Genomic DNA, 25,665 nt, shown 5'->3' on the forward strand with positions numbered 1-25,665 from the left:
TTATATCATGAAATTGAGTCTTACCTGTCTTCAATGTCTTGTTCTTGAACTTCTTGTCCAAATTAATAATGAATATGATCCCCGTTCAGTAGCGTATTCTTGTCTGATTCTTTTTTCAGCGTATAAGTTCAGTTCAATCTTAAAAATGTTAACTTCAAATTCAAACAACAGTATCAATAATTTGATGACTAGACTAAACCTTTAAAATTTCTGGTCAACTGACAAACCGTGCAAAGTTGCGAAAAAATCAACTCAACTAGTGAAGAAAGGAGAACTGGAAGTCCAAACTTAACTGCTATCAACAATAACTGCCTATGACCGTGCTGATGTAGGCATTATTAAACAACGTCAAAATTTCAAAATGTTAACACTCAGTTCAACATGTTCAACAGTTTCATCGCAGACGCAGAGTCGCGGTAGGCCTATATGTAGATTATAGGTAGAGTTAATACTGGAACTTCAGAAGCGCCAGGTTGCCTCTGATAACAAGAAGCATCTCTGCTTTATTTGGGCTCAGACGATTCCTCTTTGTCTCTCGTATAACCCGCCTGCTTCGCTGAAGAGACGCTCGCTTGGGACACTACTTGCAGGGGCTGATAGATATCTCCTGGCATATTTCCATGTCTTCAAATCTCCTATTCAAGGACTCCAGCATTGACGTAGTAAGGGTTTGGATGCCCTGGTCAGCATCATGTTTGCCGAGTGCACGCTGTAATATAGAGACACTTGGTATGACCATTGAGCACGTAGCTGAAGCAGCACTTGCTTCTCTGGTAAGTACCTCAAAGGGTTGTAGCGCAGTAACCAACTTCCTTGCCAATGTCCACTGATTTGCAGTCATACTTGGGAGATCATAAAGGCTTGCGTACTCCACAAGAGGTAGTTTCTGCTCCAGAATACGCTCCAGCATGTAACTGCTGTTCCACCTCGTGGGCACATCCTGCAGAATGTGATGCTGTTCAACATTGTGCTTTGTTTGTAGTGACTCAAGACGATGACATGCTAGAGTTGAGTGGCTGAATTTGCCTGCGATTCTTCGCGATATGGCCAGCATGTCATTGACAGATCTCTGCGTGGTGATACCGTTTCCAACAACAAGTTGCAAGGTATGAATAAAACACCCTGGTTATTAACATTGGCTAGGTTTAAACCTGCAACAACATTTGCGCCATTGTCCCTGAGGATTGTGTGTACTTGCTCCTTCTCGATTTCCCATTGATTGAGCATTCTCTCCGTTTCAGCAGCAATTGCTGCTCCTGTGTGACTTCCTTCAAATGAAGATGCATTTAAGATCCCACGCCGGTAGGTGAAGTCGTCTGTTATCCAATGGGCCGTCAAACTCATCAAAGCATTGTGTCCGACAGTAGAAGACCAGAGGTCGGTAGTGAAACTGAAGAACTTGACATCTTGTATCTCTTCCTTCAATCCTAAGACGACACGATCATAGATGTCTGGTATGACCTTCCTGCTGATGTGCGCTGCAGAAGGAAGCTTGTATCGAGGCTCAAGCTCATTCACAAATCGCGCATTGCAGACAAACGGACACAATAAAGGCTTGTCATTGGTTGAAACGCCCTGCCGCTTGCCGCAGCGACAAGCGGCAGGAAAGTATGCTGGAGGCTTAACAGTTAAAATTATATCATGAAATTGAGTCTTACCTGTCTTCAATGTCTTGTTCTTGAACTTCTTGTCCAAATTAATAATGAATATGATCCCCGTTCAGTAGCGTATTCTTGTCTGATTCTTTTTCAGCGTATAAGTTCAGTTCAATCTTAAAATGTTAACTTCAAATTCAAACAACAGTATCAATAATTTGATGACTAGACTAAACCTTTAAAATTTCTGGTCAACTGACAAACCGTGCAAAGTTGCGAAAAAATCAACTCAACTAGTGAAGAAAGGAGAACTGGAAGTCCAAACTTAACTGCTATCAACAATAACTGCCTATGACCGTGCTGATGTAGGCATTATTAAACAACGTCAAAATTTCAAAATGTTAACACTCAGTTCAACATGTTCAACAGTTTCATCGCAGACGCAGAGTCGCGGTAGGCCTATATGTAGATTATAGGTAGAGTTAATACTGGAACTTCAGAAGCGCCAGGTTGCCTCTGATAACAAGAAGCATCTCTGCTTTATTTGGGCTCAGACGATTCCTCTTTGTCTCGTATAACCCGCCTGCTTCGCTGAAGAGACGCTCGCTTGGGACACTACTTGCAGGGGCTGATAGATATCTCCTGGCATATTTCCATGTCTTCAAATCTCCTATTCAAGGACTCCAGCATTGACGTAGTAAGGGTTTGGATGCCCTGGTCAGCATCATGTTTGCCGAGTGCACGCTGTAATATAGAGACACTTGGTATGACCATTGAGCACGTAGCTGAAGCAGCACTTGCTTCTCTGGTAAGTACCTCAAAGGGTTGTAGCGCAGTAACCAACTTCCTTGCCAATGTCCACTGATTTGCAGTCATACTTGGGAGATCATAAAGGCTTGCGTACTCCACAAGAGGTAGTTTCTGCTCCAGAATACGCTCCAGCATGTAACTGCTGTTCCACCTCGTGGGCACATCCTGCAGAATGTGATGCTGTTCAACATTGTGCTTTGTTTGTAGTGACTCAAGACGATGACATGCTAGAGTTGAGTGGCTGAATTTGCCTGCGATTCTTCGCGATATGGCCAGCATGTCATTGACAGATCTCTGCGTGGTGATACCGTTTCCAACAACAAGTTGCAAGGTATGAATAAAACACCCCTGGTTATTAACATTGGCTAGGTTTAAACCTGCAACAACATTTGCGCCATTGTCCCTGAGGATTGTGTGTACTTGCTCCTTCTCGATTTCCCATTGATTGAGCATTCTCTCCGTTTCAGCAGCAATTGCTGCTCCTGTGTGACTTCCTTCAAATGAAGATGCATTTAAGATCCCACGCCGGTAGGTGAAGTCGTCTGTTATCCAATGGGCCGTCAAACTCATCAAAGCATTGTGTCCGACAGTAGAAGACCAGAGGTCGGTAGTGAAACTGAAGAACTTGACATCTTGTATCTCTTCCTTCAATCCTAAGACGACACGATCATAGATGTCTGGTATGACCTTCCTGCTGATGTGCGCTGCAGAAGGAAGCTTGTATCGAGGCTCAAGCTCATTCACAAATCGCTCGAAACCAACATCAGAGACAACGGCTGGAGATCAAGGGCTATCATCTCGGCCAACTTGCTGGTGGCTTTTAACGCGCGCGGATCCGACGAAGGCCACGGGGCACACCTTTCCACCGATTCAGAGAGCTGAAGTTGTTTGTGTACTTTTCTGGCATTTTGGGTTGTACTGACCATCTCCCTCTCTTCGTCTGCCTTTCGCTTTTCAGCTGCGACGGCCGCAGAGGCTTCTTCAAACTCCCGAAATGTTGGCTTGTGGTTTTTTTTCAAGTGGTTTTTCAGATTTGTAGTTGTAAAGCTTGCGCTTGATTTGCCTCCTCTTGAAACAAACAACTTGCATACACGACATGTTGCTCTGGAGTTGTCATTCGGGTCGACAGAAGTAATCCCAAATCTTACTTGAGCGGGACCCGGGCATTATTCTAACTTGTATGATTGTATCTCGATAATAGGCCTATAACTTTCAGTAAAAGACTGCAATCCAAGACAATTAGATATTATCCACGCGCCAAACAACCGCAATCAGACCTGAATCAGACAGATTTGTAACTTGTTCTCAACATTTGTTGTTTTTCTTTAACAATGAACAAAAAAAAAAAAAATCCAAGTTCTCTAAATGCTATCGCGCGCGTTGGCGTAGGCCTACGCTCGCTATTGCGTCCTGGCAGTCGCACAGCACGCACGGTGTTAACTTGCGTACACCATTCACTTCAGCATAAACAACAACAAAAAATGATTACTTCACTTACCATTATTAGGCCTATGATTTTTTGTTTTTGTTTTGTTTTTTTACGTTTTAGTAGTATTTTGTGGGATGAGTAGGCCCTATTTTTTTTTTAATTCCAAGAAGTTATTAATTTAATAAAACCTGTGTAGTATTTAATTTATTTTGATCCATGATTTTAAATAAGAGCTGGAGATTTATTGTTGACTCAAACAAAATAATTAATAAATTGATTTCAGTCGGCTAATTGAACCGCTGCCAAATTGAGCAAGGCTCCTTTGGTGACCATCACCTTCTGAGCGCGAACCACGTGGCCGTGGCAAACGACCCATCCAAGACCCGGAAGTGCATGCATGCGTGATCCGAGTATTTCAGTTCAGAATTCGTCAATCAACATTGGCATTTTACATAAAAATCACAGAAGGATGTACTAATGCTTACGCTATAACTGATCTGTGATTATTTAATTAATTTGGAACCGCAGTACACAAGTCAAGACATTGAAGAAATGGAAAATATTAAATGATCGAGTAGATCATAACCTGAGACGCAGATCATAACATAGGGCGCGGTGGGGAAATGTGATGGTGACAGACGGGGTTTCCCCATGTTGATGCAATGCTAGAAGATCAAATAAAACGCAAACCCGGGACGCAAACATCAAGGAAATTGACTCATTTAGTAAGTTAAGAACAACATTTAAACCATTTTGCTGATAAAACGTTGTCTGATGACATCAACTTTTATTTATTCTTGGCTTCTGACGATCAGTAATGATGTAGGCCTATTTTAACAGATTTGAGTCACATTCCAACATTATTGAAATCGGTATAGGAAATCGGTAAATGATACAAATTTTTCAGATACCGATCAGATACCGATAACCTCTACCTCTACCTCTACGTAAATACTTGGCAAGGTCCATAAGTTTGGATGTAGTGCCAAGGAAGAAAACTTGTTGCTCCCGTGCAGTAATGAAGGTGCCGATATATACAAAGTGCGAGTAAAAATGGACCTGGAATTACATTGAACCAGTAACTGCTCCCCTGAACACCTCGTAAGTTGGAGAAGACAAGGTGCTCACTGGTCAGGTAGTAAATTTAACTAAAATGACATAGTCTCCATAAAAGCTTCCACGGAATATAGAACATAAATGGCAAAGACGCCATGGAAACTACTACAGAAATAGCTAAGTCGCCACGAGAGTGATCACGTGTATGAGGGCGGTATAACAAGTCCATTTTATTTTACGCCGTGGTGACTTTGTCATTTTGGTAAAAGTAGACACGGTAGTCTATTGACCCAGTCGCTTAAAACGTATTAAAATCGTATTAATACTGGTTGCTCATTATAGTATTCAACATTCAAGAAAATAATGTGTTATTAAAAAATTGTCTGAAGATAAGCGGGCCTGAAGATAAATAGTAACACATAATTTACAAAAATTGTTAAGTTAATTCATGTATAAACTGAAGGGACTTAATGTGTTAATTTTGGCAACATTTTTCAACTTGAAAGGGATATACTCTTATTTGAGTAGATATGAAGCGAACAATATATATTATATTTACAATCGAATTTTATCCTCCTGTCGTTTACATTGCACACAATATAAATGATAGGCCTATACTTAATTATAATTATCCTCATGCTTTGTCTTCGTGACGAATCGGTTAGTGCTATAATACGCCTAATATTATATAGGCCTACGTAAGATACGTGATATATAGCATGACAAGACTATAAAAAAAAAGTATAAACCGACTCAGTATAAAGTAGGGCCATATGGCCTATATAATATAGAAATAGGCTTAAGGAATTGGAGCTAATTGGACAACAACGTTTGTATGGTGTTTTTGTGGAGCCATTAGACACACCAAATTGCATTCTGAATACGAAGAATATCCTTATGATCAAACCATTTAGATTTTTTGGGTGGGTGTAGTTCTGTCCTGGCAAGAAGAAGTTTATGCTCACTAAGTCATCTGACCCGGGCCACCTCCCAGTGGTCATCTCAGGTCAAATTACTAAAAGTGTCGTGTGGATATGAAACTTGGTAGGTACAGTCAATATTTAAAACCAAATTTTTGGAAGGTCACCCAGGGTCATCTGAGGTCAAATTAATAAAAACTGTCGCATGGGCATGGAACTTGGTGGGTAGGCCCTACAGTCAACATTTAGAGCCAAATTTCTGGAAGGTCATTTTGGGGTCACCAGGGGTCTCTGAGGTCAAATTAGTAAAACTGTCATATTGGGCATGAAACTTAGTGGGTACAGTCACCATCAGCCAGGTAATCGCGCCGCCGAGAACCGCCAAATATGGCTATTAAACCGCTTTGTAGGCCTAATGATTAATATTATCATACCGCATGCATGCAGTTGATAGCACCGTATTATCATGACTGTATGCCTAGTGTCTACTCTATAGCAGATCGCTTGTTTACAAAATTGTACTCAAAGTATTGTCATGACTATGCTAAAGCGAGCCCATGCACAAAACTATGACTCCCAGATTTCTGATGGTATAATATTATAAGTTTTGTGGAGCAAAACGGGTGGGGATGATGCCAGTGATTACGAAGTGCCCCTTTAAGATTGGCTATTAACTTGACACCAAAAGACCTATAAATCATAATAGTGAACTTAGACTAGAGTGGTAGGCCTATACCGCAATTGAACACTTAAAATGCATGCTGTGACGTGAACACAGCTGGGTCTAGGGCCTATACACTCGCATATTATAGCCTAATTTTCTATATTAAAAAGCATGATAGTACATACCATGTCATACATAATTAAAACTGGCTATATACCATCTTATGGCCTTGGAGCAAGATGATGATGGGGATCATGATGTTGATTATCTGAAGTGCCCCTTAAGATTAGCGATCAACTTGACACCAAAAGACCTATAAATTATATACGAACCTGAAGAGGTACCGCAATTGAACTGCATGCTGTAGATACTGGGACTATAAGGGCATAATTATACACACTCGTATTTTTATAATTTTCTATATGGAACCATATCTGTGATGAAACACAGCATGATACATTAATACCATCTCTACTGAGATAGCCCATGTAAGATTGTGTAGCTTGCTATCTACAGTAGATAGCACCGATGAGGGTTTCTGGTGGTACGGTATACAATGGTCTCAACTTTTTTGGAGTAAGCATGTAAAGCGTATATTCACACTAACAACAAAAACCCACACACCCCACACATGTATAATACCTGCAGACCCCACTATATCTTCAATGTATATGGCCTAATTTATAGCTTTTGATTTTGAGCGCAGAATTCAGAAAAATAGAGTTTGAGCTCACTTTACATTATTTTACACCCATGGCGACTTTGTCATTTTGGTAAAAGTAGACATGGTGACTTCCCTATTTTTGTAAAAGTAGCCACGGTAGTCTATCAATTCAGTCGCTTTGAAACGCTTGTTGAAAATCGTAATGCTGGTTGCACTATTGAATCCTCGAAACTACTGTTTTGTGCTTGACGATAATTATACATTATATTTTATCATTGCTGTTTATAATGTTGTTAGTGTTTGCTGGTGGTGGTGTGTGTGTGTGTGGGGGGGGGTGTTTGGGTTTTTTGGGGTGGTGGTGTGGTGATAGTCTATCATTCATATATAAGTTCATTCATTCATCCATCCGCTCGTTCAACAATACATTCATTCATATATTCGTCTCAGATTCATTCATTCAACAATTCATTCATTCACTCCTTCATTCATTAAAGATACACATCTTATGATCTTTATAAGATTGTAAATCATTATTTTATAAATTCAATCTAATACTGCCATACTGGAACTATAAAATTTGCAACTCACTTTGCTCGTGTTGTGTCCAAAACTTCGATTTCATCAGGCATCTGATCGGAAGCAACGTAGCAAAGCGAGTTGCAAATTTTAGTTCCAGTATTATTAGGCCTAGGCCTAGATTGAATATAATTATAAAATAATGTTTTGAACTACTGGATGAATAATCTGCACCAAGATATTGTAAATCATTATTTTCTATTAATGTATGCAGTGCATATTTTAATAATTAGATGTCGTAAAAGCCTACCTATATTTTGCATATTATCATATCATATAGGCCTAATTATCTTCATCGAATTATATCCCCCAATTGTTCCCATTGTTTTGCGTGTACAATAGGACATTTGCATATGAGCCGATCACATTGGTCAAGTTGATCATTAGACTTGTTTCAAGTCCTTTGGCGTCCATAGTTAGTGAATGTAAAATTCATTATTTATGACATGTATGCACTAATATTGACGATTTTGATATTCAAAATGGCCGCCAAAAATTCAAAATGGCCGCCAAATTCAACTTATTTCCTATATACATACAATGAGCATTATAAAATATAAGTTTAAGCAAGTAACATGTTAATTTAATTAATATACCAACAGATACACAAACTCCATACTACACTGCAAATACACACCACACCACACCACCCCACACACCCACACCCACATTCCAATGCTTACCTATAATTCACTCTCTATGATAACATTTTATTTTAAAATAGTTCCTGAATTTAAAATCTGTAACTTCCACCTTAAATGTCTTCATGCCTCCTCATCTGGATATGATAATAATAATTATGTTCCCGCTTAAGTTTGATGTACCGGGGCCAGCCCATACTCATACCCGAACCCGTAATCCTAATCTTTACCCCGATCACCCCTAACTTGGTACCTAACTCATAACCCTGTAGGCCTACCCTGCTAAACGTACATTGTACTCTGATATCTATACCCAATAACATGTATTCCGTACTAGTACCCGAATGTTCTACCCTTATACCCTCCTCGGTTCACATACCGGGTAACCCTGTATTCTTGGTACCCCTAACCCCATCCCTGGCCAGTAGCACTACCCATCCATGGGGCCCCTAGACGCATCCAAGGGACCCCTTAACACAACACCGGAACCCATAATCCACTACCCAGTGGCCCATAACCTGATATGTTCTGGCTAAATTTGATGTACTCGGACCAGCCCATAACACACCCTTGGCACCCTAACCATATCCTTAGTACCCTAAGTCTCTTACTCCAGTACCCTTACACAGTCCTCGGTACCCCTAACGCCATCCCTGGGACTCCTAACGCCAAACCTGGAAACCCGGAACTCCATCTCCAGTACCCCTAACCCTATTCCCGGGACACCTAACACCAACTATGGGACCTTTAACTCCATTCCTAGAACCTCTAGTCTAATCCCATCTTTGGTACCGGTAACCCCACATCCGGTACCCCTTACCTAATGCCCGGTACCCTTAACCCCTTTCCTGGTACCCATTACCGCAATGCGGGGACCCCTAACTCCATCTCCATTACCCCTTACCTTATTCCCTGGGACCTCTAACGCCAAATTTGGGACTTTTAAACTCCGTTCCTGGAACCTGGAACTCTCGCAAGACCCATACAGACCTGCCAACTGTCCCTCATTTTGAGGGACTGTCCCTCATTTGCGGTTTTCCAAAGTGAAAAAGAGGGACAGTCCTGCTTTCTGAAAATTACAGTGATGGCAAATTTAAATGTAAGAACAGCAGAAAATGATGCAAATTTCACTTTAAAATTTTGCTATAGCATTCTCTTTAGTCTATTGTGATAAATTTAAACCTGCAAAACCTTCCCTGAATTCTGAAAGTATTGCACACCTCAAGTCTTTGAATTTGTCGGTTTGGTTTGTGTACATGTACAAAGTTTTGGCCTCAATGTCTCTCTTTCTTACTGCGCTAGGTTGGCAGGTCTGCCCATAACCCGTCCCTGGGATCCTAATCCCACCTTTGGTACATGCAACCCCACAACCTGTTTACCCTTAACCAATGCCCGGCACCCCTTACTCTGTTCTTGGTACCCATTTAATGGGCTACCCCAACCCTGGGACCCCTAATTCTATCACCATTACCCCTTACCCTATTCCCTGGAACCTCTAACACCAACTATGGGACTTTTAACTCTATTCCTGGAACCCGTAACTCCGTCCCGAGACTCATGACTCATCCCTGGGACCATAATCCCATCTTTGGCTTCTGTAACTCCACATTTGGTTCCCCATATATTCAATGCCTTACACCCCTTACCCTGTTCCTGGTACTCATATCCCTAACCCTTGGCGTCCATCCCCCTTACCCTATTCCCGGGGACCTCTAACACAAACTATGTGACCTTTAACTCAATTCATGGAACACCAAACTCCGTCCCTGAGACCCGGCCATGAAACATCCCTGGGACCCTAATACCATCTTCGGAACCTGTTAGCCCACATCTGGTTCACCATACCCAATGCCCAGTACCTCTTACTCAGTTCCTGGTACCCATTTCTCCAACCCTGGTACCCCTAACTCAATCCCCAGTCACCCATATCCTATCCCTCAAACACGCGTCACGATCATGCGACCTCTAACCCCATTCCTGGACCCATGACCAGTCATCTCTGAAACCCCTAGCCCCTTAACGGGACCCATAACCCGTTACCCTGTCCTCAGTACCCCAAGCGCCCTAAAAGCACCACATTTCGATGTATAGTACCATTTTTTTCAAAATTTTCCGCCCTTTTTTATTTACTAATTCTTTTTGCCGCCCTTCGTTTTTGCTGCCCCTGTTTTTGCCGCCCTTCTTCTTCCGCCGCCCCTTCATTTTGGCCGCCCTGTTTTGACCCCGGGGGCTGGCGCCCCCAATGCCCCCCCCCCAAAATACGCGCATGCAGTAGGCATTGTTTTAGGTGCCCTAACACCGACCATGGGACTCTCCCCATTCCTGGAACCCCTAACCTCATCCCCCGAACCCCTAACCCTGTCCTTGGTACCCCAAACCCCATTGCTGACACCCCTAATGTCACCCCTGGAACCTAGCACCTTCACCTGGATCCATAAACTGTTGTCCCTGGGACCTTCGGTACCCTTTACACTGCAAAAAGTGTGTTTAGGAATTAAACACTTTTCTAAACACTATCTTGCACCATGTTTTTAAACATGTTTAAATGCTACACATGTTTAGGAATTTGATGGGCTGTGTTTAGGAAATTTGACATTGGTGTTTAGGAATCAAACTTGTTTAGAAACGTGGTGCAAGAAAAGTGTTTTATTCCTAAAAACCAATGTCAAATTCCAAAACATGTGTTAAATTCCTAAACACATACCCATCAAATTCCTAAACATGTGTAGCATTTAAACATGTTTAAAAACATGGTGCAAGATAGTGTTTAGAAAAGTGTTTAATTCCTAAACACACTTTTTGCAGTGCGCTGTCTGCACACCCCCATCACGTCAAGTGCCCCGAGATGGAGCGGTTAGTAGCTATATATCAGGGCTGGCTGCCACTATAGGGTTTAGGAATCAAGCATGTTTAGAATGTGGTGCAAGAAAGTGTTTAATTCCTAAACACGCTTTTTGCAGTGCTCTTTTATACCCCATCCCTGGTATCCCTAACTCCATCCCTAGAAACCATTAAAAATTCCATCCCCCGGGACCCATAAACCATTTCTGGGACCACTCGGTACCTTTTACCCTGTTCTCAATACCCCTCAATACCTCTCAATGTCTGGCCAATGCCATGTCCTGGGGGGTCTTCCTGTTTGAAGGTGTCAAGGAAGGTGCCACGGTTTTGGGGTACCCTTTTCAGCGATTTTGGTATATCGATGGGTGGCTTTTCAGTGGAGACCAGTGCAACCAATTGGGCACATTTGGGCAAAATTGTCCTTAAATGGTTCAATTTTTTTTGAAGAACCACGTACCCTCTGCTGCCATGTGCTTATGGATGTAGTTATACAGCCTGTAGCCCAAACTAGCACCACCAACTGTTCTTGTATAAAGGATACCCGTATGAGCCAAAAAAACGTTTTTGATACATTTTCTGTGGCACTTTAAAATAATATACTGAAATATACGGGGGGGTAAGGGTGTGGTGGTGTTGTGTGCATTAAGTATGGGATTTGTGTGTGTTATTATTTTAATATTGATGTCACGTGTCCAATCTCATATGTTACCAGATTGATGTAGGCTTATTGTATGTTTGAAGGAAATAAATTGATTTCGTGGCCATTTTGAATTTTTGGCAGCCATTTTGAATTTGTAAATCATTAATATTGGTGCTACTGCATGCCAACATGACAAAACTACTATAACAAGCTTAAAACAATCACTACTGTGCCAATAAAATCACATTGGGAAGGGGCAGTTTGACAAATATTGGAAATATTTTGCCAAAATGGGCGCCATTTTGAAAAACAAGATGGCCGCCTTCTGCTGCATCTGGATTTTTGTAAACATGTATAAATATGTTACTTGGGACCCAAACAACATGCTAGGATAGGTGGCACATTGTCTTCATCAAAAGGCCACGGGCCTTAAAAACTGGGTAGTTTGCTGCCCGACTAATATGTGAATTAGATATTTATATGTATAAAAGTAATGCCAGTTTTAGCCAAAGGAAAAGTTACATTAAGTGCTCTGGTATGAACGTTTTGACAATATTTTTTGTGTGACATGAGAGAACATCAGACATATCAAATTGAATTCTTCTGATATCAAATAATATTGACTTTCTAAGGTTTTTTTCTAATTTCTTATTTTATTAAGTACTTTGAACATCAAACAAAAACAATCTTATAATAAATCATGCAATTTATTTTTATACATGTTACAGTCTTCGAGTTTTCCCTTTTTATGCCTTAAAAAGTTGTTTAAACCCCACGGAATTGCATGACACACATATTCCACTGCATAAATTAAAAGCTTGTTAAATCCTTAATTGCTTAAGTTTAAAATTAAGATTAACACTATGAAAATGCAGTTGTACTAAGTTAGATGCACCAAAGTGCAGAAATTCTTTATGCACACCAACTTCCCATTGGAATTACACAGAGCTCCTCCACTTCCTCCACCACCAGACTAATTAACTTGATTAAGCTTGCTTCCCCCTTGTGACAACAGTCAAAGGTCAGCTCATCCAGCACCCCCGTTTCCTGTTTCATTGTTATGCAAATAGCGATTGATCAGCGTGGTGACTTTGCCTGTTTGGAAATAGTTTCCGTGGACATTTCAAAAGACACCATAGCGTCCTTCACGATCGATATCCGTGGTGACTTTGTGCTTCTTGATTTTTCTTCCGTGGAGACTTTGTCGGTTTGGTAAAAGTTTCCATGGAAAGTACCGTGGTGACTTCCTACTTATACCCGCATGCGAAGCATGGACGGGTATATTGCCATCCTGTGGTTTCATCTCCTTCTCCTCCTTCTCCTCTTTCTCCATCAAACATATCATTCTGTCAAGGCTAGCGCTAAAACTACAAAGGCCCTGGGGCCCATATGTGGTACACTTATAGGCCCTACCTCGTAGAAGTGCCTTTTGCCCATCTTGGCCCCAGAGGTCAAAGGTCACGGGCCCCAGGGGCCCAAATGTGAAAATACAAAGCACACCATTTCTCATCAAATGAAGCAGCCTCAGGGCCCGGAGTTGGTACACTGATAGCCCTAAGGGTACTCTATATTTACAAATATTCAAGAGCCCCATATGTTATATATTATGGGCCCCAGGGGCCCAAATGTTAAAATATGGTGCAACAGATTGACAAGCCTAGCTCTGAAAGTACAAGATCATTAGGGCTCATATGTGGCATATGTATGGGCCTTAAGTTGTAGATGTGCCTTTTGCCCATTTTGGCCCCAGATATACAAGGCTGGGGCCCCAGGGGCCCTAATGTTAAAACAAAGGGCCGGCCGTTTCTCAGCAAATAAAGTAGCTACAGGGTTCAGATTTGGTACACTGATAGGTCTTTTAGTATTATATTGTCATATGTATATATAGCCCCATATGTCACATAATATGGGCCCCAGGGCCCCAAGCGCTAAAACATAGGGCCGGCCGTTACTCAGTAAATAAAGCAGCTACAATGCCCAGCTTGAGTCTACTGATAGCACTTGAGAATCATACTTTAACATATGTACATGAGCCCCATAAGTCATATATATTGGGCCCCAGGGCCCCAAATGTTAAAACAAATGGCCGGCCGTTTCTCATCATATAAAGCAGCTTTATGGCTCAGATTATGTACACAGATTGCACCTGAGAATTACATTGTTATATGTACATATGAGCCCCATATATCACATAATATTGGCCCCAGGGCCCCAAACTCTAAAACATAGGGCCGGCCGTTACTCAGTAAATAAAGTAGCTACAGTGGCCAGCTTGAGTCTCCTGATAGCACTAGAGAATTATACTTCAACATATTTATGTACATGGGCCTCATAAGTCAAATATTATGGGCCCAGGGCCCCAAATGTTAAAACAAAGGGCGAGCCATTTCTCATCAAAGAAAGCAGCTTCCGGGCTCAGAATATGTGCACAGATAGCACCTGAGAATTATTATATTGTTACTAACACCCACACACACATCCACCCCCGCACACGTAGGAGTAAACAGACAGATCGTATTATATCATAATTGGAAATACCAGCGTGAAGCGTTAAGGCTGTTCCAGTTAAATTACATACCCATTGGCTGTTCCATTTAATTTACATACATTGTACTCCCTCTGAAATGGCCCCCAAAACGGCTGTTCCGTATAATTTACACACTCCCTCTGAAATGGCTGTTCCATTTAATTTACATACTCCCTCTGGAATAGTTTCCCCCCTAATCATATTGCATAGCCTCACTGTGAGTAAGAGATACTGACAACAGCAACATATGGAGAGTAAGAGAGACGACTCCCCTGGGAGGGGACTTTTTACAATTTCTTTATTTTAAGTGCGACGACAGTGCAACCTACATTCAATTAAAGCTTGTGACTTGGACTTTCACTTTTTACACATTTTCTGCCCAATTGGGCGACTTTTTACAATTTCTTTATTTTAAGTCCTCAGCAAATAAGGACTGTAAGTTTGGGTACACCGATAACATGCGGGTATAGCCGTATTTGTGTACAAATATATAGCCTTCTAGTTTTTGCTCTCATTCCTAGCTCCACTGGTAGAGAATTCCACCAGGCGACTGTACGCGGGAAAAACGAAGCTTTGAAGAGCTGGATACGGGCTGGTAGTGGATTGAATTTACTGGGATGGTAGGCTCTTGTAGAGGATGGAAGCATTGGAGTCATGTAAAGAGCTGGGTTGACTGCCACAAGGTTGTTACATATCTTGTACATGAGAATGAGGCTGGATGTTTTTCGCCTTTGCTCGAGGGAGACCCATTGTAATTCTTGAAGCATTGATGAAACACTGTCTTGCCGTCTGTATCGGTGGAGGACTAATCTTGCAGCCTGCCTCTGTATGTTTTCAATTTTATTGATGTCTTTTTGATGGTATGGAGACCAGAATGGACATGTGTATTCAAGATGAGGTCGGACCAGCGACATGTAGGCTTGTTCCTTCAACTTGCATGAGATAGAGCAACCTCTCAGATTTCTCTTGGATGAGCCCCAGGATTTTATTTGCACGGGCTGTCACACCGCTGATGTGTTTGGACCATGACAGATTGGAGGTGAATGTCAAGCCAAGATATGGATAGTCGTCAACAGATGTCAGAGCACTATTCCCTAAATGATATCGGCCGTCAATAATATTGCGACGTAGGGTGAATCTCATAGAATGGCATTTGTCAGTGTTAAATTTCATTTGCCAAATAGATGTCCACTGGTGAAGCATGTCAAGATCTTTTTGCAATGCTAGTGTGTCTTCTGAATTGTTGATAGGTCTGTACAAGAGGCAGTCGTCTGCGAAGAGCCGGATATTTGAAGTAATGCCTGATGGAAGGTCATTTATGAATGATAAGAACAGCAGAGGACCAAGCACTGTGCCCTGATAAGGTCAATATCGGGCCGATTATTATTTTACCGATCATATCTGTTAGACACTAAACCCAAGACCCCTCGCATGCCAAGCACTCGGTCGGCGACACTTTGCCACGGGTCTTGGGCTTCGCTGGCCAGCGAAACCGTGCCTATATATCACTTAGGTCGATTGCGTCATCACACCACATGGGATGCATGCACGAACAGCGCATATATCAAGTAGTATTTTGTAGTATTTAGTACGGTTAGGGTTAAGGAAGCCTATACTGAGTTTCGATAGTGGTAACCTAACCCTAACCGCCTAAGGGCTTTTTTTTGGCGGACGGAAGGGAAAGAAGGAAAGAATAAAGAGAGAAAAGAAGGAAAGAAGTTGTTTGCTCTGGGTGGGATTCGAACCCGAGACCCTCGCATGCCAAGCACTCGGTCGGCGACACTTTGCCACGGTCTTGGGCTTCGTTAAGCCAGCGAAACTGTGCCTATATATCACTTAGGGCGATTGCGTCATCACACCACGTGGGATGCATGCACGAACAGCGCATATATCAAGTAGTATTTTGTAGTATTTAGTACGGTTAGGGTTATGTTGTCCAATTTGTGTTTGAAGGCAATTCTTATCAGAAACAATGGTGAACTTGTACAGTATCTATAGCTGGTATTTTCAATTCATAAGATTGGCAAGGTAAGACTACACAGAAAACCCTGCATGGTAAAAAGTTCAATTGAAAACCACTGCGGGCTACTGCAGGTACATGTTTGTTGTCAGCCTGAGCATAGGGTCTATGGCAGGCTTCCTCAAATAGATTTGTTGAAGCGCCACATGAAGTAAAAAAAAACCCTGCAAAGCGCCACTCAAGGGCTGCGAAGTCGCCGGGGGAGTCAGAGGGGTGTTGGCCCCCTCGGAAGCTATCGATTTTTTTAAATTTGAGGTGCAAATGACGCCATTTGGTGCAACATTTTGTACTATTTTAGCCTGTCTTTACAAGGATAACATGGGAATCGCATTGTTTATTTATTTATTTTTAAAATCTAAACGGCGCCGCGCGCCACTCGGGAAGCCACGGCGCGCCACATGTGGCGCACGCGCCGCTATTTGCGGAGCCCTGGTCTATGGCCTTAGTAATAGTAGTATAGTCCCGGAGTATAGTAGCTTATAGTGTGGGTCAAATAGGGAAGAGGATAGTGATATAATAATTATATGGAACAGCTTTCCACCATATTTATGGCTTTAAAACAAGTAGTACATATTTGTAGTCCGCATGAGTGTGAGGCAAATAGGGAAGAAGATATCTATGGAACAGCCTTCCAACCTATGTGATGTGCACTCAGTTCTTTAGTTGCTGAAAACCTACTTGTTTAAAAAAAAGTATTTGGTGTTAAAGAAGTATTTTGTGATTCTAACATCCTCTTTTTATGGTATGTTTGAGTAGAAATCCACAAGAAAAGTCTCTAATTTTGTATATACTTCCCCGGGGGGTGGGGGTACTCAAGTTTGGTTTTGGTAGGGACGTGCCGCTGACAATTTGAAAGTTTACCCATAAATATACCAATTTTTCAAGAAATTTGGACCCATTGATATACCAAAAGTCAAAATTTTCGGCCGAATTTAACCCAAATTGTCTTAGTTTTTACAAATTTTCCCAAAATTTTGGGAACATTTTGGCTAGATTAAGGAAAAATTGGGCTATTTTCCGAAAAAATTGAGAAAATTTTGAAAAAAGGACCCATTCATATACCAAAATAGGCTTTGAAAAAGGGGTCATTGATATACCAAGAGGCTGAAAATGCTACCCATATTTGCGGCACGTCCCTGTATGGTCATTTGTACTGAGTACCCCCCCCCCCCGGTATACTTCTGAGTTATGCATGCATGATTATGTATATATTACACTGCTCCATAAAGCCAATGTGCTATACTTTTGTTCTGTTTAAATAATATGCAAATTTGACTATATATTATCTGACGAGCAAGTGAATCTGCAAGAAATCTTTTGCACACAAAAATTATGACGCCAGAGGTTTCTGGTGGTATAAAAATCTCAACTTTTTTGTGGGGGATGAGGTTATGAATCACAAAATATTGTGGTTGGGTTCCACTTCCAGCCATTCCTAGTTTACACAGTGTAGTTAATAACTGCCTATTGTCAACATGATGGTGCATATATTATTTGATCGTGCACTTCTGGATATAAGCAAGGAATTGGGTACGAACCATTTTTGGGGTGTATAGAACAATTTATATATAAGAGGTGCCCCAAAATTTTGAGTTGTCAATGACATCATAGGTCACGCCCCCTTTTAGGGGTACAAAAAGCATATTGCTCCGATCAAGTTGTACTGTAACTCAAATTCTTCCTTACAAAACATGGAATAGAAACTTCTCATATGCTTTGATTGTACGATATGAGCCCAAATAGGTCAAAGGTCAACAATTTGATTGAGATATGATCATGAGACTTTCATGAGAGAATATGGTGCCAATTCAGTGGTCAATTGCAACTGTGACGCAACCCAAGTAAATTGACTGAATTATCCCCATGCAACCCCCAGTATAGCCTGATAGTCCCCTCCCCTATCACTATGAGGTGGGCACTGATAATTGACCTTGATTGAATGAGGTGGTTGACATATCTTGAAATGGCAACCACCTCATTCAAGTTCTGTTTTGTTGACCCCTCAGTCTGTGTTTTCACAGAATGCTTTTTTTTATAATTCTTGGGTTTATGGGGCCTTTTAAATTAATAAAATTGCATTGATTGAAAATTTGAGCATACATTTAATTATGCAAACCTATAGATATAAGAAAGCAGCGGAAAACAGAACAAACCTGGAGCGACAGGGAAATATTTAATGTCAAGGTAAGTTTTTTTTATATTAACATAGTATACTGCACATAATACATGTTGTGAAGTTGCAGGTTAAATGTAATGCTTGTTTATACTGAATAGCGTCTGCCAATGAAAAAGAGCGGACATGGAATTCCTCCTATTTTGTCTACATTTGAGCAAACAATTATTTGAAAAATAAATATGTTATAAAAATATAATCAGTAAAAGGGCTTACTCAGTAAAGGGCTTACAGTATAATCAGTAAAGGGCTTACAATATAATCAGTAAAGGGCTTACAATATAATCAGTAAAAGGGCTTACTCAGGCCCATGCAGGATTTTTTAGGGGTACACATTTTGAAAAAGTGGATCTTTTTTCCAGGAGGAGCAAATGTTGTGAGAAATGGACCTTCCTAAAAATTTGGATCTTTTTTTTTTTTAAAAAAGCATCATAAAAAACCTGATTTGCTCCCTATCCTTGCAAATTGGGATTTTGTGAGAACTTTTTATACTTTTGCAAATGGGGGTACCCCCACCCCTCTGCGAACAGGACTATGCACGCTTATAGACTAAACTAGCTCTTTGATATTGTATTTGTGAGAGAAACAGTTACTCATTATGTACATGTAATTTACAGGTACTCTATCAATTATTAGTGTCAAACTCAAAGTTTGTTGGACTTCAGTTCAGGTTGTGTAACCGGGGGGTGAATAACTTCTGAAATACTGTTTTTAAATGTGGTAATATGTTTCATTCAAACTGCAGAATTTTGCACCAGACACAAAATAATCAACATTTAAAGTTTCAGTGTGTACCGCCACCGTTAGATTGAAAAAGTTGTCACACTTTCATCAGGTCTGGCTCGAATGACTTGACCAAGAGACAAGATGCAGACATAGAATGTTCTGTGGTAGGAGCTGGAAATGGAAAAACTGATATAGGCCTATAAATAATATGTTTATTAATGTGTCTCTATTTTACTGTGAATTTTGTTCAATCATGTTGAAGGAGTTATTGCCATTTCAGTATAGGTTTAGGGATTTTGTTGTAAAATTCCCCTTTTCTCCACTTCAGTGCATTTGCATAAAGATCTGTGTGAAACGAACAATTTCAACAGGTTCCGCTTTTGATAGCATTGACCTTGTTAACTTCACAGTGCCACCTTAAAGGCCCATTCAGTGATTTGCTCGTCTGGACGATTGTAAAATTTATTCAGATTTTGGTACCTTCGTTATTGTCACAGATATGCTAAAATAGCCTGCTAGTGGTTCCGCCGAAGGCCGTGTATTTAAACAAAATAAAGCATTTACTTGAATCTGTATAATATACTGACAGTATATAAATTAGCTTCATGCATTTGAATGGTGCTTCAACTGCATCAATACTGCTGTTTTCTTTGTGTTTTGCCAAATTTTTTCATTAAAAAAATATCAAATGACAATTTGAATGACTTATCCTTCACTTTTAAGCCATTTATAAACAATTTAATTTTTTTTACACTTATGCTGGAATCACTGAATGGGCCTTTAATTATGAACCGCGTAATTCTAGTTATAAAGGCATTTTATAAAACGTTATTGCATTTTCAAAAATAAAAAAAAACCAATGGTCACTCATACTATATAGTGAGAATTAATATTAGAAGCTATACTTAAGAATTTTTTGAGAGCAATATTGTACCATTTGCTGAGAAGGGTTGAGATTGGTTGTTGTCACTCCCGGGGGGGGTACTCAAGTTTGGTTTTGGTAGGGACGTGCCGCTGAGAATTTGAAAGTGGACCCATAAATATACCAATTTTTCAAGAAATTTGGACCCATTTATATACCGAAAGTCAAAATTTTCGCCAAATTTAACCAAATTGTCTTAGTTTTTACAAATTTTCCCAAAATTTTGGGAAAATTTTGAAAATTTTGGCTAGATTAAGGAAAAATTGGGCTATTTTCCGAAAAAATTGAGAAAATTTTGAAAAAAGGACCCATTTATATACCAAAATAGGCTTTGAAAAAGGGGTCATTGATATACCAAAAGGCTGAAAATGCTACCCATATTTGCGGCACGTCCCCGTATGGTCATTTGTACTGAGAACCCCCCCCGGGTTGTCACTCTCAGTGAAGATCAATATTAGGACTAGTAGTATATTATTGAATGAAATGCATTTCCAATACAGTATACATGGACTTTTAATATTTTTTGTTGTTCAATGACCCTTGGATACATTGACATGTGTGATGTCAAAGGTCATCTGAGGTCATTTTACAATGTTACAATTTCATTTTTTTTAAGGAAGACAAAAGCATCTTTTGTAATTTGAAGAGCTCTGATGTAGTTCACATTTTCATAGAAGACATAGTTTTAAAGTTAATAATCCAAGAATGCACCCAGATGATGTATTTTTTTAACCTATTTCTTTGTAATCCTTAAGGGCTGGGGTATGACGTTTGGACAGTATTTATTGTGGGACATTAGAGCACATCAGACATATCAAATTGCATTCTGAATACTGAAGAATGTCTTTCTGATATCAAATAATTTTGATTTTTGAAAATCGCAATGTAATACACATTTTATGGCAAATGATTAAAATTGATATTTTGATATTTAACAGTACTGAAGTAAACTTTATAAATCTGATGATTTATACTTAAAGTGTATGTAGGTGGATTGAAAAGCCGACGATCAATTGAAAATTTTGACCTTCAGTATTGAAGATATGGATTTTTTTCCCAAAACACCAAAAAAATTAGGTCTTTTTGGGAAAAAAATCCATATCTTCAATATGAAAGGTCAAAATTTTCAATTGATCGTCGGCTTTTCCTCCCAGCTACATACACTTTAAGAATATATCATTAGATTTATAAAATTTACTTCGAGGACTGTTATATATCAAAATGTGAAAAATATCAAATTTTAATAATGTGTCATAAAATTTGTATTATATCGTGAATTTCAAAAATGAAAATTATTTGATATCAGAAAGACATTCTTCGATTCAGAATGCAATTCGATATGTCTGATGTGCTCTCATGTCCCACAAAAAATACTGTCGAAACGCTTCATTCCAGATCCCTTAAGGTCCCTAGTACGCAAATTTTGTTTTTCCCAAAAACAAAATATTGTCCCATGGGCGGGGAAATGTTAAACTTTACATGCTGGTCAAATTTCAAACTTCATCAAATTGTAACAATAACATTACTTATGTATCCCTCTGGTCATAAGGATTCAGAAAAAGTATAGTTTTACCTAGATCTAGGATGTACTGTTCTTGAGTTATTACTAAAAGTTCAAAGGTCAAGCATTGACCTCTAAAGGTCTATAAATAACATGTCAGCATATAAAAGGATAACTGGATTAATAAGTGTGTATTTCTGTTTATTTTCTTTCATATGAATGCAAATTATATGCAGACAAATAAGCATGTTATGTTTAAATCATTTTTTAAATATTGGCAAATTTTCATAGACCCAGCCGAATTATGTCATATACATACATGCGATTTATTTGTGTGTGTTTAAACAACCAGCTTGGAGAGGAGGGCAGTCAATTATTTTTCATGATTATGTGTTATTCCAATGGCAACGTCAAAATTTAGGATATTACATCTCCCCCCCATATACTCCATACCTATCATAGGTCTGGCCTATGTTATATGCCACTCAGCACAAAGTGGCTATTTATGCTCTGCTTTGAAAATAACACTAAAATTTTATTGATGTAGATGAAGCTCATTGATATACTGAGTGATCAGTCAGTTGTTTGTTAAATTCTGTAATTTTGCTTACGGTTCTGTTGATCTCTCTTTCTTTTTTTGCTTTAATTGTTTCTTTCACTTCTGTGCATTGTTTGTGCTTAACTTTTTTTTAAAATTATTATTACATGTATTTTTCTTTGCTGTTCATGCAGGCTTGATACACTTAACAACATAACCAGGAATTCAAACCTGAAGACTACGCCATTTTGAATTGTTACACAGTTCAACAATCCTTGTATAACTCAACATCAACATGTAAGTACCAAATAATTATTAAAGAAAGTTGACCTGATATATTTTTTTTTATTTGGAAAATAGAAGAATTCTTTAAAATTGATACATGTGTCCCATTCAAGCATTCATGCAAAAAGAACACAAATGTTTTTGGTAAATGGGACTAATTCCTTATGGAATTACTGACATTTATACAGTGTGATAATCATGATAATATAGCCTACAGTGTTTTTATTAATGACATTCATTTAAAAAAAATTGATATGAAATGGGAGATCCTATTTTTCTTACTTACATATTGAAATTAGGAGTTCCAAATTGGTGTATTTCGAAGATATCACCCAAAAAACTGTCGAATTTGTCTCAAACATACGACAAATAAGACTATTTCAACAGTTTTTTGATGATTTCTTCAGGAATATACCGATTTGGAATGCCTAATTTCAATATGTTAATGAGAAAAATATGAGCTTTCACCTGATACCAAAATCTGCATTTTGATGGGGTAAAGTGGGGGGATGAGGCTAGCTGTCAATCGGGTTACCCAACTTTAAGTCAATGTATTGGGTGTAGAATCAAAATTAAAGTTTTGACAAATGATATTATGTTGCAATGATGTCACAATATGACAGCAATGGAAAGAAAAGTGAAGCAACTTAAACATCAATCTCTTACACAAGACATACCTCACACTTGAATGTGTCTTTTATGTTACAAATTGGAAATCCACACTGCATGGTACCTAAAAGCTGTATCAAAATGATTGTTATGCGCATCAGTTTTTGTGGTTTCTATTGACACACCTGCTTTATGCGACATTGGATCCTTTTGAAATGCCCATAGTTAATAGTTTTATGAATATAAATGTAACATTCATGATTCATCTATAAATAAGGTACATGTAGCTCCTGTGTTGCATTTTGATGTAACAGTCTTGTCCATAGTCACTGGAAGCTGATGGGTACCAATCATTTTGATACAGCCTGTATTTATATACGATTATCTCATGCTTTGGGTTTAATCAGAATGAATCAATAACCAGGGAGGAGTGTGTGTAACCATGGGGAGGGTGCATGTTTGGGAGCTAACCTAAGGAGAATTTCATGCGGCTATGTTATTATTTCTTTAAAAAGACAACTAAAACAGAAATAAAAGTCTTTGTAAATATCACTATTGATCTGAGGCTCTAAGAGAATATAATAAGAAAGGGGGAATTTGCTCAATTGCTTATATACTTGTATTTATTTTGTTTAATTCAGGGCCTCTGCAACAGGTAGTTACACTGAAGAGACTCAGCTGCAGGCTTTTCGTAATTGGTGCAACAAGCACCTAGAAACCGTTGATGAACGCATTGACAACTTGGAAACGGATTTCTCAAATGGCTTGAAGCTGATTGCTTTAGTGGAAGCATTATCCAAAAAGAAGGTACCTGGCAACAGACAGAAATCAGCTTTACCAACCGATAGAATTCGCCGGCTTGATGTGGTGTCGATGGCTTTGGAATTTCTCAAGGACACAGAACATGTACCCTTGATAGGCATAGGTGCAATAACGGTATTTGAGACGCTGGCGAGGTTACGTAATTAATCGGATTAATTACCATAGCAATAGGTGAAAACAATTTTGAACATATCGCGCTGCACTACAAGCAGGTTACGCTCATCACCTGTGTATGTCTGCAATCATAGATTGAATACAATATTGGTCTTTTCAAAGATACTAATCTTACAGGTGCAAGTAATCAGCATGATGTGGTTCAATGCAGAGGTACTGCGTGAACGTATCAGTGCAGCGCGGTATATTCAAAAATTGTTTTCACCTATTGCTATGGTAGTTAATCCGATTATTACGTAACTTCGCCAGCGTATTGTAAAAGAATATCCACATTGATAACTCCAATTAACATGATAAAGTGAAATAGAAAGAGTGGATCATGAGTGTCAGTGTTTCACCGTCATGTGGTTTCAATATTAGAAATTATAATAATCACATGACTATCAGTGCAATACAATTACTGTGAGAGGGTCGGAGTGCAATTTCAATCGCAATATCATTTATGTTGACTTGTGCACATATGGGTAAAATAAAAAATAATAGTACCATATTGGGGCGTTGATGCCTGTTCTGTAAATGAAAGAGACCACCAAAGAAAATGACTATTATAGTTTACTGTCTATAAGCAAGGGCATAAATCAGATGGGGACAGGGGGACACATTTGACATTTCCCTACTTTTAAAAGTGTGGGGGTATAATATCAAATGTCACACCCACATCTTGATCCATTATAAAGTCACAATCATATGTGGTTTTGTAGAATTGTGAGAAAACACAAACATGATTGCCAGAGTTGTTTTATGCTTACAATAAATAACAATAGCATCTCTGAACAACGTTTGAAATAAATCTTATCGCACTTTGGTGCCATAATTTCTAATTATACCCCATATACAGTATATGACAACTTGGTCATGTAGCTGCATGGATGTGTGGTTCGTGAGTGACTCATGCATTCACAATTCAAATCTGACTGTGATTATGTACAGGCATGGCTATATATGACAGACGGCTGGTTTTATTGTCTATGCGCTGGCAGAACACTCCTACAAACTCTCATGGTTCATTTATTCAATTCTATTTTATGGGGAGAGTGGTACATGTAGTCTGAACTTAATCAAATCTAGAAAACGATCATTGTTGCCAATTTAATTCAAACTTTTTGCTTATCCAAAACTGACGGCGTTTGAATTCAAACTGGGCTTCATACGTCGTACACCTGCACTGAGACATAAAGGTGTCTATAACAATTAAATCATTTTAAAACAATTTAATTGTCTTAATTAAAACACCTAAAGTGTACACTAAAATTGTTATTTTAATTGTTAATACTTTTAACCTAAGGTACTTTTCTACTCCTCTAGGGAGGTTCGTACAGAGCAAACCTCAAAAGACCACTTTCTCATAGCAACTTGCAATATTTACATACTCATTGTTGCCAATTCAATTCAAACTTTTTGCTTATCCAAAACTGACGGCATTTGAATTCAAACTGGGCTTCATACACCTGCACTGAGACATAAAGGTGTCTATAACAATTAAATCATTTTAAAACCATCAACAAGTTGATTGTTACAGTGGAAGTGTTCTT

At 39.3% G+C, this 25,665-nt stretch overlaps 2 protein-coding genes across 2 annotated transcripts in view; one reads left to right on the plus strand and one right to left on the minus strand.

Moving 5' to 3' along the window:
* The window catches only part of LOC140149654 (uncharacterized), a 67,843-nt gene that overhangs the window by 1,379 nt on the left and 40,799 nt on the right, over nucleotides 1–25,665 (plus strand). The window contains exons 2-3 of the mRNA XM_072171733.1: nucleotides 22,438–22,540; nucleotides 23,779–24,062. Coding sequence (XP_072027834.1) covers nucleotides 22,539–22,540; nucleotides 23,779–24,062 — 286 coding nt within the window. The 5' untranslated portion in view covers nucleotides 22,438–22,538. The remainder of the gene's footprint in view (nucleotides 1–22,437; nucleotides 22,541–23,778; nucleotides 24,063–25,665) is intronic.
* LOC140149653 (zinc finger BED domain-containing protein 4-like) lies at nucleotides 514–15,277 on the minus strand. Its single transcript, XM_072171732.1, has 4 exons — nucleotides 14,953–15,277; nucleotides 2,219–3,109; nucleotides 1,152–1,478; nucleotides 514–635 (listed from the first exon to the last, which is right to left on the minus strand). Exons 1-4 carry the CDS (start codon nucleotides 15,275–15,277, stop codon nucleotides 514–516), a joined length of 1,665 nt encoding a protein of 554 aa, XP_072027833.1.

The sequence above is a fragment of the Amphiura filiformis genome, chromosome 4 (assembly GCF_039555335.1).
Source record: "Amphiura filiformis chromosome 4, Afil_fr2py, whole genome shotgun sequence".
Classification (NCBI taxonomy): domain Eukaryota; kingdom Metazoa; phylum Echinodermata; class Ophiuroidea; order Amphilepidida; family Amphiuridae; genus Amphiura; species Amphiura filiformis.

Bases quoted from the DNA above. Each gene is read 5' to 3' on its own strand.
- LOC140149653 (XM_072171732.1), bottom strand. From the start codon at position 15,277: ATGTCGCTGGTCCGACCTCATCTTGAATACACATGTCCATTCTGGTCT. The intron at 3,110-14,952 runs GTATCCAGCTCT...TTCCTTCTGCAG, and splicing joins ATTCAATCCACTACCAGCCC to CGCACATCAGCAGGAAGGTC. The intron at 636-1,151 runs GTTTAAACCTAG...GTCCTTGAATAG, and splicing joins TGGCGCAAATGTTGTTGCAG to GAGATTTGAAGACATGGAAA.